This window comes from Lepidochelys kempii, chromosome 12 (assembly GCF_965140285.1).
Source record: "Lepidochelys kempii isolate rLepKem1 chromosome 12, rLepKem1.hap1, whole genome shotgun sequence".
Taxonomy (NCBI): Eukaryota; Metazoa; Chordata; order Testudines; family Cheloniidae; genus Lepidochelys; species Lepidochelys kempii.
The window spans coordinates 37,278,835-37,291,581 of NC_136391.1; the positions used below are offsets into that span (position 1 = coordinate 37,278,835).

At 55.1% G+C, this 12,747-nt stretch overlaps 1 protein-coding gene across 4 annotated transcripts in view; it reads right to left on the minus strand.

Moving 5' to 3' along the window:
* GSE1 (Gse1 coiled-coil protein) overlaps nt 1-12,747 on the minus strand; it is a 361,908-nt gene that overhangs the window by 32,953 nt on the left and 316,208 nt on the right. For all 4 annotated transcript variants that reach the window (XM_073308113.2, XM_073308112.2, XM_073308111.2 and 1 more), the window contains one exon: nt 5,216-5,415. In XM_073308113.2, the coding sequence (XP_073164214.1) occupies nt 5,216-5,415 (200 nt within the window). The remainder of the gene's footprint in view (nt 1-5,215; nt 5,416-12,747) is intronic.

Genomic DNA, 12,747 nt, shown 5'->3' on the forward strand with positions numbered 1-12,747 from the left:
TCCCAGGGAGACAGAGGGAGCATTGTTTTGCATAGTCTGCCCTTCTTACGGTGGCCCATCCATCTTCATATCCCCAGATAGTGACATCTTGGAACACACAGCGGATAAGATTTAAACAGCACTGGGCCAGGCTGTTCCGCACCATCGGGGGAACTGCCTTCATCAGTCAAGTGTATTTACTAAACACCACCACAGCACACACTCTGCAAGCAGCTGATGGCTCCTCAAGACTTCATAATCTCTTCAGAAGACACATCGGCCATAATTAATTGAAAGAGATGGAACCCATTGATGGGAATTTTTAATGAGCAGGAACATCTGTTCATTCTCTGCGCCTTGTAGGCATCCAGACCTCCACATTCGACCTCTTTCGCGCCCAGTGGGCCACCTCTGACCTTCTGCAGAAGGCGTGTTCCTGGGATAATATGACTGGACGGGAGGGGTCAGGGCGACTCGATTGGAACAAAACACACAGATGCCGCAGGGCTGGAAAGGACGGGCCATATGGACCAGCCACCCTTGCCTTCCGCAGGCAGGGGGCAAGGGCATCAGGGAGAAGAACATAAGCCAAAGGGTGGCCTCAGTGTAACACCACCGACGACACCTCAGCAACTCTGGGCCGCTCTGAGAAAGACCCAGATCTGGATGAGCAGGAAGGGGCCCACAACGGGGGGTGTGTGTCTGTGTGTAGCTCCCTTCCCATTAAGCGAGGGGTTGAGATAAGGCAGGCCAGCGAGTGGGAGGGAGGAGAGCTAGCAGCAGGCCCACATTTCACCTGCCTTTAGATTTACAGGCAGCTTTGTTCTCCGGCACCATTAATCATCCAGGGAGGATACAGACGCCTATGGAGCTTGAAACAGCACAGCAAGTATAAATCCAGCAGGCCTCTGATAACAGCCATAAAATAAACAGGTTAATCAGGCATTGCATGGCGGGACACAGGAAAGCGAGCCCTGCAGACAGGCCGCCATCGGCACACCCCTCCCAGGCAGTAAGTGCCCCCGGCTCATCCATTTATAATGCAATGATGATTTTTGTTCCTAATACAGGACTAAGGTTTCCATCTCCTTCAATCAAAACCCGGTCAGTGCATTGGGGGGTCTGAAAGAGGGGGCTAAAGTGGGGATCGATGACAGCGGGGCAGGGCCAGGGAGGGAGGGAGAAGGGAAAACTCCCGCCCAGCCTATCATGCCTGGCAGAACAAACCCGTCATTCCCCTCTCTGTATCACCGGGAAGTACTGACCGAGAGGAAGGACACAGATTGTACACCCTGCCTACCCTTAGCAATACTCCTTTCAGAAACAAACACCGCCGGGGAAGCCCATACCCTGGCATGGGCTCAGCCAGGCAGAGAGCAGGGGGAAACAGTGGGTATCCCAGGGATAGGATCTGGGGTGCCAGCTGCCTTAGGAATAAGATAGACTGATAGACCAATAGATGATTGATCAATAGGGTTCTCAACCTGCGGGTCGGGACCCAAAAAGGAGACACGAACAGGGATCAGGGTGTTCTAACATCCCTGCTCTTCCTTTATGGCAGAAAGGGAGCATGGTCCCAGGTAGATCTGGGGTTGATAGGAGGTGATGCCCTATCCGGAAGGGGCTGACAGCTGCTGGTTGGATGGATGGATGAGAGGAGTAATCCCGCTGTAGCCGTTACCAAGGCCATCTTAGCAAGGACCCTGGCAGTGCGTGGGGTTGCCCTATTCAGGCAGGAGAAGCCAAAGGGGGCAAGCCGGGAAATTCTTTCCCAGAGGACGAGGAGGAGGAGGAGTGGTGGAACTTTGCCTTACCAGGGCCTGAGCCCAGTGTGGGGCAGAGAGAGGAAAGCGAAGGCAAATGAGTCACGTGAGTCAGAAACATCCTGCCCTGGGGCAAACAGGGCAGCCCTTCCTCATTCCCCAGTGCCTGGATTGGCGACACTCCCCCAGGCTCAGCACTGCCACCCGGGTGCAGCAGCAGGACCTCCTCACCAGGGCGCCGGCAGCTTCCCAGGGCTCCGAGCGGCACCGGGTGGCCTGCGTTTGATTGGCTGTCTCAGAGCGGTGGCTGTGACGATGAAAGGGGAGGAGAGGAGGAGAGAGGGGGGGAAAAGAAATCCGTCATTCCCTGGCGATTAGCGAGTGATCTCCGCCAGTGAGAATGCAGGACATGCCCTATTAGGTTTAAAATAGACTATTCTTCATTTAATCTGGCCTTTCAAAGGCTCCCCATTACCGGTGAGATCTCGGTAACCCTGGAGTAGCGGCTGCTGATGGATCGTCTGCTCAGCTCCCCGTTCTGATTTCTGCATTGCTGATGCAAGTGACTCACCCCTCTAACTTTATGAAGTTATTTCCCTCTATCTCTCCCGCCCGGCAAAGAGAGGATTAAACCCTCAATTGAGTCTTTGTGCAGGCACTGAAGGGCCATATATCATCTGCTAATCCAGTACCAGCTCCCTCCCAGCCCTCCCCGGCAGCATTAGTGGTTCATTGAGCGCAATGAATCACTGGAGCGAATCTGCCCTGGCCCCGTCTCACGGGGCACTGGCTGCTTTGCAAGTGGCTGGGGCTCTTAGAAATGGAGGGAGCTCGGGGCGGTGGGGGGAGGCCTTAGTACTCACTTGGCTGCGAGGACAGGGACAATAGGGCACTGGGGATGGCACAGGGGAACCCAGCAGGCTAGACGAGCTCTGAGTCGGTGCAATGCAGGGAGGAGTCTAGGGAAGGACCGAGTCTCCGCTGGCATGGCCCGGCCTCTCCCCCATTCCGTTTGGGGTGATGTGCAGAGAATGGGGGAAGGGCCCTTACCCTGCCCTCCTCCAGCCTGCACTGCCACCCAGGGGCATGGAGATGCTGGCTTCCCCTCTAGAGACTGTGTCCTCTCCCCCTCGGGAGGCCCCTACCCTCTCTGAGCCTCTAGAATGGAGAAGGCAGGTTCCCGAGCGATGCTGTCCCTGGGCTATGCTGTAGCTTCCCCGCAGCTGAGAGCAGGGGCAGACAGATCCACACAGCGCACTGACCCACTGGTAATGGGACCCAACGGGGAGAGCGACGGCAGCCCCCAGTGCTCTCACCCGGCACGGCTGTGCAGCTCACTGGGAAGCAACAGGGAGCGGGGGAAAGGGGAGAGCCCCCGCCCACGGCTCTCGGCACAGGGTGTGGGTCACTGATCCTGGTGGGATGTGGGTGTAGACAGGAATATCCCCCCCAAAGCCAGAGGGCCTTGCGGAGAGGAGAGACTCAGGATTTGGGATTGGAGCAGCGATACGAGACCCAAGGAGCTAGGGAGGTGAAGGGACACAGTGCCAAGGCGAGGCAGTATTCTTGGGGGCAGAATCCAAGGTGATCTCAGCATGAGGGCTGGGTCCTGGCTGTCTGCAGCAGGACCTTCATCTGCTCCCCCAGAACCCCCTTGGCCTGTAAAGAATATGTGTCCCCTATGGCTCAGTCTGAAACCATCTTCCTTTGGGTCAGTTGCCACTGCAGCAGGAGCCACAGGAGGGATCATGGCAGATGCAGGAAGGGGGAGGGGTGACATTGATTCCTGACTCACTGCATGACCCTGGAAGGACTGGAAAAAAATCACTTCTCTGAGCCTCAGTTTCCCCATCTGCAAAATGGGCTTGAGGATACCTGCCTTCCCTTGTAAAGTGCATTGAGAGCTACAGACGAGACGTGCTACGTATCGGTATCACTCCTCTCTCCCAGCAGAGAGGAAGGGTGGCCCAATAGGTAGGGTGCCAGTCTGGGACTTGGGGAGACCGGGGTTCAAGTCCCTGCTCCAACACAGATTGCCTGTGCGACCTGGGGCAAGTCACTCAGCCTCTCTGGCCCTCCGTATGGACAATGGGGATGGGATTTGCCCTGCGCTGCCCTGCCTCTCTGAGGGGCTGTGAGGGTGACACAGCATCTTCCCACTCACGCTTTGCAGCCATTAACTACTGCCCTTCTGCCAGTTCCTTGGGGGCCCCAATTACCACCGTGTTACAGCTATGGAAACTGAGGCATGCAGCCAGTAAGGGCCCAAGCTTCACACTGATCCATGTGGACCTCTGCAGCGGCACAAAGTCCCACTGGACCCTGCCCCGCGCAGACTGGCTTGCAGGGCTGCAGCCCTATGGGATTTGCACACAGTCGTACCCTCCAGCGAGTCATGCAAAGGGCAGGGCTGGGTCAGAAGGAGAAGGAACGGTCTCTTCTCTCCTTTACCATCCTAACACATTAAAGCCTATTGTGCATGTGGCAATTACCTCCCCATCTCAAGGTGCCAGGCTGGGACGTGGCTATGCGAGACAATAAACCAGACCTGATTAACCTATATTTTAAAAAGGTCACTTCTTATGGGGCAGCCAACTGGGGGAGGGGAGGGAAATCAAGCGGGCAGCCAGGAGGGGAAGGCTGAGGGAGTGGTGCTGCGAGCGCCCTGCCCCTCCCAAAGCGTTGGCAGAAGGTTTTGCTTTGTGGGATCTCAGCTGGGATTAGCGCCTGCGTCCCTTGAAGCACCAAGAGTTTTGCTTTCCTTCCCCTCTCCTCTTTGTGCTTTAATTAGTCTTTCCAAGTGGTGTAATCCCACCGGGAACCCGCCGTAAAATACAGGCGAGGAGAACCGCTAACAATGATTCTTACTTAGCAAGCGCTTCCTACCCAGATTGCAGCATGGGCATGGGGTGCGGGGGCAGGGAGAGACAGAAGGGAAGTCTGGGACAAACCAAGTTGGGTTGGGGTGCTGGGAGCCACAGGGCTAGGGGCTGCTCTGAGGGTGTATATTTACTGCAGGCTGCATGGAGATTAGAGACAAAGGCTGCCCCGCTCCCACCACCTTTTATCACTCTTGGCACTGGAACCAAAAACATTTGGCTTGAGAGCAAAGTTCCCACCAGTCTCCTTCTGTGCACAGTATCAGATATACACACAAAGCAAACAGCGCTGTGCACACATGTGGCTTTGTCCTCTGAGCTTGCATACACAGCACACACCCCTGCGGGGAGTCAGCACATTCTTGCGGCGCTGGATAAGGAACTGCTGCACCCGGTCAGATCTTTGGCCCATCGTCTCTTGCATCCCGTGGGGCCAGTTGCGTCGGAGGAAGGTGTAAGATCCCTGCACTGATGGGATAACCTGCCTGCAGGAAGAATTCCCTCCTGACCCCAAAAGTTAGAGGCCAGTTTATGCCCTGAAGTAAGAGAGTGTCTGTCCCTCATAAGATTCAAGCACGTACACACACACGTTACCTGTCTGCCTTCGCTTCTCCAGACCCCATTCACAGTTTTCGTCGGGGCGATGGTCACCACGGGGGGCGTGCTAGGCACGCTGTGCCCCCCAGGGGGGACGATGATGGGGCCCATGGGTCCTCGCTTGGGCGTGCTGGCCGGGGAGCTGTGGTTGGTGGCTGGCGAGGAGACGGGGGAAGACTCGCTGCTTATCGAAGACCCTTTAAAGAAACCGAGAGAGGGGCTCAGAAGGGAAACCTTTTACAAACTTAATAGCAGCACATCACCCATTAAACCTCATTGACAACAGCCCTGTCCCCGGATCTCCAGGCTGTGGATTTGGAGGGGTTGGGCTTGGGCACCATTAGCCGGGTCAGAGACCACAAACTGGGCTAGCAGATCATGTCCTGTGCAACCACCCTTCAGAGCCGCTGACCTCTCTGAACGGGAGCATATGGGAGCATCCAAGAGCACATCACCGAGGGCCCATCCTACGCGGTGCTGAGGGATTCCCGTGAGCTACTTTGCACCCACAATGGCCATTGACTGCCATGGGCATTGAGGGATTGGGTCTGGAGCATCGGGGCCACTACAAAAGGTCCACAGAGTCCCATGGAGGGCCAGCATCTATCCTCAATGCCCCAACTAGTCCAGTGTCACGGCCACCACTGGAGTCCTGCCTGGTGGCCCATAGAATAGAATCTGCAAAGCCAGCTCTAGGGCTGGACAGGGAGAAGGGCCAGGAGGGGACCTCTCTCTTATCAAGCGGGCCTCCGAATGAAACGCTGGGTGAGTACCAGAGCTGGTAGAAGCCAGGGACCACAGCGACCAGCACAGGACTCCCACATCGCAATGCCGCTGCGTGGTTTAGACTCCCAGCGGGTGGCAGCTGCGCCCCGACAAGGCAGTGAACGCCCATGCCGGGCTGAGCGGATCTTTGCCATCCCCGACGTGAGGGACAGGGGGAGATGGATGAAGATCCCGAAGGTGAGGGACAGCGGGAGATGGATGAAGGCAACCTCAGGACTTGTCTACCCAGGGCAATTCCCTGGCATAATTATAATTATGCACACACATACATGCCATGTCACTCTGGAAGCAGTACAAACACTCGTAGAACAAGAGCGCCCGCGGGGGGGAGTTATAGCAGCAAGGTGGGTAAATTTCCCAGGGGGCTAAAGAAGGGATCCATGTGGCGGATTTACTGTGCACGTCTGAGGACCTATTAACACCTCTCTTCCCCGACCCCACACCAGAAGATCCAGCAGCCAGAGAATGCAGCAGCCGTGTTTGTTTTCGAACAGACTCTACTTTGCCTTGCTTAGGCTAACGACCCTTTGCTCTGGCCTGCCTGAATGGCTGTTGTGCTTCACCCCAGAGGTGGCCGCATTTCAGTGGTGGAGGCACTCCACCACAGCCAGGGTGTAAAATACATCACGGCAATGAGTCTCGATGTGCGGTGCTATTAGTAAGAGACCATTACTCCTGCCCAGCCCACCAAAGCTGGCTCCCTGCCCATGGTGAGAGAGGCTCCGGGCAGAGGAGGACAACCACGCAGGAGATGTACTGCCGCTGAAAGGGGTCAGAGGCATCAAAAGCCATTAGTTGTTTATTTATTATTCAATACCCCTTTATTCAGCACGCGGCACCGTCTGTGAGCACGTGTGCCGGGCAGCCATTCGGTTCTCATTGGGGAGCATCCTCTTAGCGTTAAAAGGCTTTGCCACACGCTGTTTAAATGGCCCGGAATGGATCCTCTCTTGTCAGTCCCCTCGGAATAGCTCGGCAGCACCCCCCACTCCCGGGGGGGCGGCTCTGCCAGTGCAGGAGAGCACCACTCGGCCCGGGCAGCACCACAGCCAGGAGAGGACTTCCACCCTCGAGGACAAGCTGGGCTGAAGTCACTCGCCAAGGGCGTCTTTGTGCAAATGGGGCAGCTGCCCAGCTTTCAGTGGTGCCAGACACTGGCAGAGGGCAGGGGCCGGTGCATGAGGATTCAGCCCCTTGTCCTGTCCCCCGGGGCCTGGCACATTTGGTCAGCAGGTCCGTTGGCCAGGGGGGGATGGGAGGGCTGGAGTTCCTGACATATTGCCCCCAAAGGACCCTGTTTTTTCACCCCCCTGAGCCCCGATGCGGTGGAGGGATTTCCAAGGCCCTCTGCCCAACCCTTGGGGCTTGAGAGTGCTTGGGAAGATCAGCTCTCAAACAGACAGCTCCGCTGAGCCTTAAGACAGGGTCACCAGGGCTGCTCCATGATGCGGCTGGGTCTGTGTAGCCTCACAGCACAGATCTCCCCATCGAGCAGCCAGCGGGGTGGTGACAGCAGAGGGGAATATCTCCCCTAACTGCCTTTGCTCCCGACCATGGTCTTACTCTCCAGAGCCCCTGCAAACACCCCCATCCCCAAGCACCTCAAGGCAGCTCTCTCGCGTGGCCAACGGGGAGGCTAAAATGTCCTCTGGTGCCACGCAGTGCAATGAGATCCTGGCTGGCGGCGGAGGATACAAGTGCTACTGTCACGAGCAGCCCCCCAAGTTACTCTTGTAGCCCAGGAGTCAAAGATGCTGCTTTCGGCTATGAAGATCCTTGGTTCAAATCCCAGCAAGGATAATTGAGCTGTCTTCCATGCCCTCCTCAGCGGAACGACAAGAGTTTAGCAGCAGGCTGCAGAAACTTACACATACGGTGGGGTAGTCATTTAAGATTTGGATCTCCAAGTCAGCCCCTCGGTTCCCCTGTTGACCCTCTAACAGGGGACTATGACTGCAGCATTAGAGGAGGACAACCCATCCTCCCTCCCCTCACAATAAACCCAGCTAGCAATGCCATACTAGGTAAAAGAGGAAACACATTCCTTCCTGACCTCCGCAGTGATCACCCCACACCCTGAAGCATGGAGATTAGACTAACACGCAGAACTACAAGCTTTATCGCTGCTCAGAAAATGTTCCAGTCCCTTTTAAAACCCTGCTATGCTATTTAACTCCATAACTCCCTGTGGCTGACAACACGCCATCTGAGGATGTGTGTCCTTTCGAGGGGTACCCCGTCTACAGTACGCCACTCTCCACACAGGCAAAGCCGGGCAGCTACAGATGCTTAATACAAAGTCCTGATATTCCAGCTCTGAGCCATGCTGAGAATTTTTCCAGCCCTCAGCTTGGCTGACTCATTCATCTCTGGCACTGGAGACGGGAAAGGGGGATCAGGGATGCCAAGCATGTGCAAAAGGGTGCCACTTGTGTGGGGCCAGCACCCGCTGTCGAGGACGCCTGTCGCTGCCCGCAAACGGGGGCATGGTGACCCGAGAGGGTGACCGCTTTCTTTCAAGAAAAATTAGCCAACACTTGCAGTCGAGGCTGCAAAAGTTACTCTTGAGTGAGCGCTGGCGATCGCAGATGCAGGCATTGGGATAAATCGAGTCACTCTTCGTAACCCTTGGGCAAGGCTCTGGCATTATTTGCATAATACATCTATATTTTAAATTATACCCACCCTGGGGATGCCAGTGATATTTGCAAGGGAAAAATAAAATCTCCGAAATGGAATTAAAGTACGGAGAGCAATGCATATAGACGAGAAAGGCTGGGACAGAAATACAAATGGAATGCTAACTAGGGCACGCAGAACTCATCATGTGCTTCACTGCAAATTGCTAGCATGTAAAAATGAACAAGGACAGGCCAAGCTCTGGGATGTGTGAATTTTGTGCTCCTGAAAGATGCCCACTGTTTGGCCAGGGAGAGAGAAGCAGGAGCACCGTGGGCTGCAGTAACCCCTCATCGCTATGCCAATGCGCTTCAGCATTGACCTGCGGGGACCACTTCCGGTGCCTGTCAATCCTTGGCTCCTCTGCTCAGTCAGTCAACAAGGGGCCAAATTCTCTGCTGGTGGAAATGGGTAAAAGTCCAGCAAAGTCAATGGCGCTGCATCCATTTACGCCTCAGTTTGCTAATTAGCACCAATTCTGAGCACGGGCTTAGCGAGGCGGCTGCTTCCCCGGGTGGAAGGGGACCGAGGCTGCTCTCAGCCATCAGGTGTCCCGACCAGCCTGGGCTGGACACAAACCAGTGACACGAAGGTGAAAGACTCTGCAACTTGGTCCAACTCCCGCAACCCGTCACTAATGGTGTCCCAGCTGAACAAGGTGCCCCTCAGCTATGAGGCTGGCACAGAGCTGGATTGAATCCCAGGGCTTCTAACTCAGAACTGGAGCCTGCAGAGCGTGCACCCGGTTGGCAGGACAAAGGAAATACCATGTCGTGAGTTCCGTGGGAGTTTGGCACCTAAGGACCTTCGAGGCTCTGGGCTTGGCAGACTCCGAGACTTCGCTGGCACCACTGATTTTATGTGGAAGGCGCCCAGATGTCACGGTGATAGGATAAAGCCCTAAGTTAAGATGTTCCCCAGATCACCTGTGGGCTCTCTAACGCTATTACTCCCCATGCTCCGGTTACAGCGGCAACGCAGAGCCCAGCAACTCTCTCCGAGCTGTTGGACCTTGGTGCCGAGCAGAAGGGGAGGAGCATGGGAAGTGGAGAAGCACCAGCTCACCCGAGTTGTCCCGCGTGGGCTCGGCATGGCTCTCCCGGCAGGCTTGGGGATGGGGGAAATGAAGGGGTGAGTGGTGGAGGAATCCTACCCAATGGCGGTGTGCAGAGAGGCGTTATTAGCTGCCGAGCCCTATTAATTATTCCTGAGTCGCTTTGGGGAGAGTCAGGGAGAGAAAGGCTGACCATGACAAAGGAGGCGGCCGATACAGATTTGACACCCTCTGAGGTCTATCTTGTCAGCGCAAGGCCAACAACAATTAGCACCTAATCCCCTCTGAGCTGGGAAGCCATTACTCACCACGCGATAGCGTTAACAATCAATACCACCACAATGAGCTGGGCAATTAATGAAGCTAAAATCTTACTTCAGAACCTTAATTCTCGCTGTGTGGCTTTAAACGGGAGGCTTTGTGATCGTTATAATTAACTGGTGCTATTCAGCCAGGAGTTAGTCAATGAAACTAATCTGGATTGGAGATGACAAGAGGCACAGTGTGATGGTGTCACCTTTGTTGTCTGACCTCCTGCTTTCCGCTCAGTGATAGCAGATTAGCAGGCGAGGTTGACAGGCAAATGTAATTAACAGCTGAGACCCTGCAGAAGAAGGAAAAAACAGAGATCTGAACCAGTGAAGCCCACAATCGGCTGAGGAGCTTTGGGGATTTCTTTGTGCCTCTTTCCTCCCTCTCTGCTGCGCCTCCCTTTCGGAATAAATTTGCTCCTTGATTAGGCAAGACAAGATGCAGATTTCTGTCCGGCCAAGAAAGGCGTTGGGGACCCTGCATAGGTCCGAGTTATGAATGACTCATCCCGCAAAGCAAACTCACAGGCCATCCAGTGTCTCTCCCCTCCCCTCCACTCTAGCAAAGCCATCCACAGCTGAGAGCATTCCCATTAAAGGCAAAACTAGTCACCATCTGCAGGCAAGTAACGTGGCGCACTGAAGACATGCTCTTTTTCCAGCTTCTTACACCTCTCCGGTAGTTAGAGCAAGGGACTGGGAATCAGGTTCATGCCCAGCTCGGTCACCAATCCCTGGCGCCACCTTGGGCAAGTCCTTAACTTTCCCACGCTTCAGTTGAACTATGTGTAGAATATACCACTCGAGGTCTGATCGGCACCCAGATCTGAGCGCATGGTTAGCCTCGCCTGGGTGCAAGCAGCCCCCGAGTTACGGCATCCTCCCTGGTGCTGTGCTCACCCGTGGATGTCGCTAGGGCTTCTGGGAGCGCATCCACAGCCATTCCTTCCAGCTCAGACACACGGCTCTTGAGGGTATGCACCGCAGCCTCCCCAGAGGTTCCAGCAGAGATCTGGCCCCTGCTGCGCCACGTGCTGCCCAAAACACACAGTCACTGCCCATCCACCTTACAATCTAAGCAAAGAGTGGAAGGGCAAAGAGAGGGGAGTGGCTTGCCCAGGTGACCCAGCAGGTCACCAGAACCCAGAGTCGCAGGCCAACTTCCGACCCACGAGGTCAGTGCAGCTCTCTGGCATGGACAAACACTGAGAGGTTGCTCTGATGGCTCTCCAGTTCACACGACAGACCCCTCCTTCCTGGAGGTTAATATCTTTTTAACACATTCACGCAACACCAACGAGGGGGGAAAAATGACTTTGAACTCTGCGCTGAATCTCCAAGCTCCTGGAACTCAATTAACATCCATTTGATATCAATAACTATGTTAAGCAGCTCCCTGTTTCTGGATGCGGCTGGCTCCCGGCGTGGCTGGCTCACACACACAAACCTTTCCCACAGCTTCTGAGCCTGCCTGGCCTCTTCCTTTGAGATGAGAGAGAAAGAAATTGCAAGAGAAACCATGTCGCTTTAATCCCCACCGGGCACGGCGCCCCTGGTTATCTCTTGTTTTCCCCTTAAAGTCGTGTTTCAGCTTGAGCCGAGCCATTGACAAGGAGAGACAAAATCCTACTCAAAAGGCTCTGGCAGCTTTTCCAGCTGAGTTGTGGGGAGGGGGTATTGCTAGACCTGGCATACAGAGCTCTTTGTACTGGGACTGCAGGGGATGGCATCCGGGGAAACTTGAGGAAAGTGAGGAACAAACAGCATTGGGTATGGCCGTGTGGCTGGAGTGTGAGAGACCTGCAAGGTAGCCTCCCTCGTTCTTCCAATGCATCTCAGCCCTGCCCTACAGCTCCCAAGCTTTCCAGTCCTGGCCGCCCTGAGAAAATCACCATGGCTCAGAATCAGGAGGTGGCTTCATGATGTGAATAAACATCTGTTAGGGTCCAGGAATGCCACAGGGGGAGGGGGGGAGAAGGAGGAGGAGGCCAAGGCCCTCCCACTTTTTTACCAACCACAAGGGCGAGTGATGGGGAAGGGGTGGAGACAAGTGAGCGGTGGGGGGCAGGGTCTTGGGTGGAAGAGGAGCAGGGCCTCAGGGGAAGGGTTGGTGCAAGGGTGGGGGGCTCTGGGAGAAGGGGCAGTGTGGGGGTGGGGCCTTGGAGGAATGGGTGGCATGGGGGCGGGGCTTCAGGGAGAAGGGGTGGCACAGGAGGCGGGGCCACAGTTCGGCCTCTGGTGTACCCCCACACACAGACTTTTAGAGACCTTCCGCCGCTCCTGTTAGGGATTGAGCCTCTCGAATTCATTTCTCCAGTGATCTAACCGACATCTGAACCTAGCTCTCCAGAGACAAGAGATCAGTGCATCAACCTACCGCAGCCTCTAGCCGTTCAGGAGGGAAACGCACTAATTTGCCTCCACTTGTCAAAGGCCCACTGGCACTCAGCGCTCTTTTTACCCGTAGCTTTTCCTAATGCCACATTCCTGTTTTACACAATCCCCTTCCTCTCCCGCCCAAAGCCTCCCGAGATGGATAATCTCATATATTATACATCTAGGAGATGATCCATCTCACAAACCCAGGCAGGCGGGGAAATCTGAAGATGAGGAAGGATTCTGCAATCAAATTATACAGTCGTTAAATCTAAATCAACAGAGAAAATCTGTGGCTTTTTATTATGAGCCAAATTTGCTGG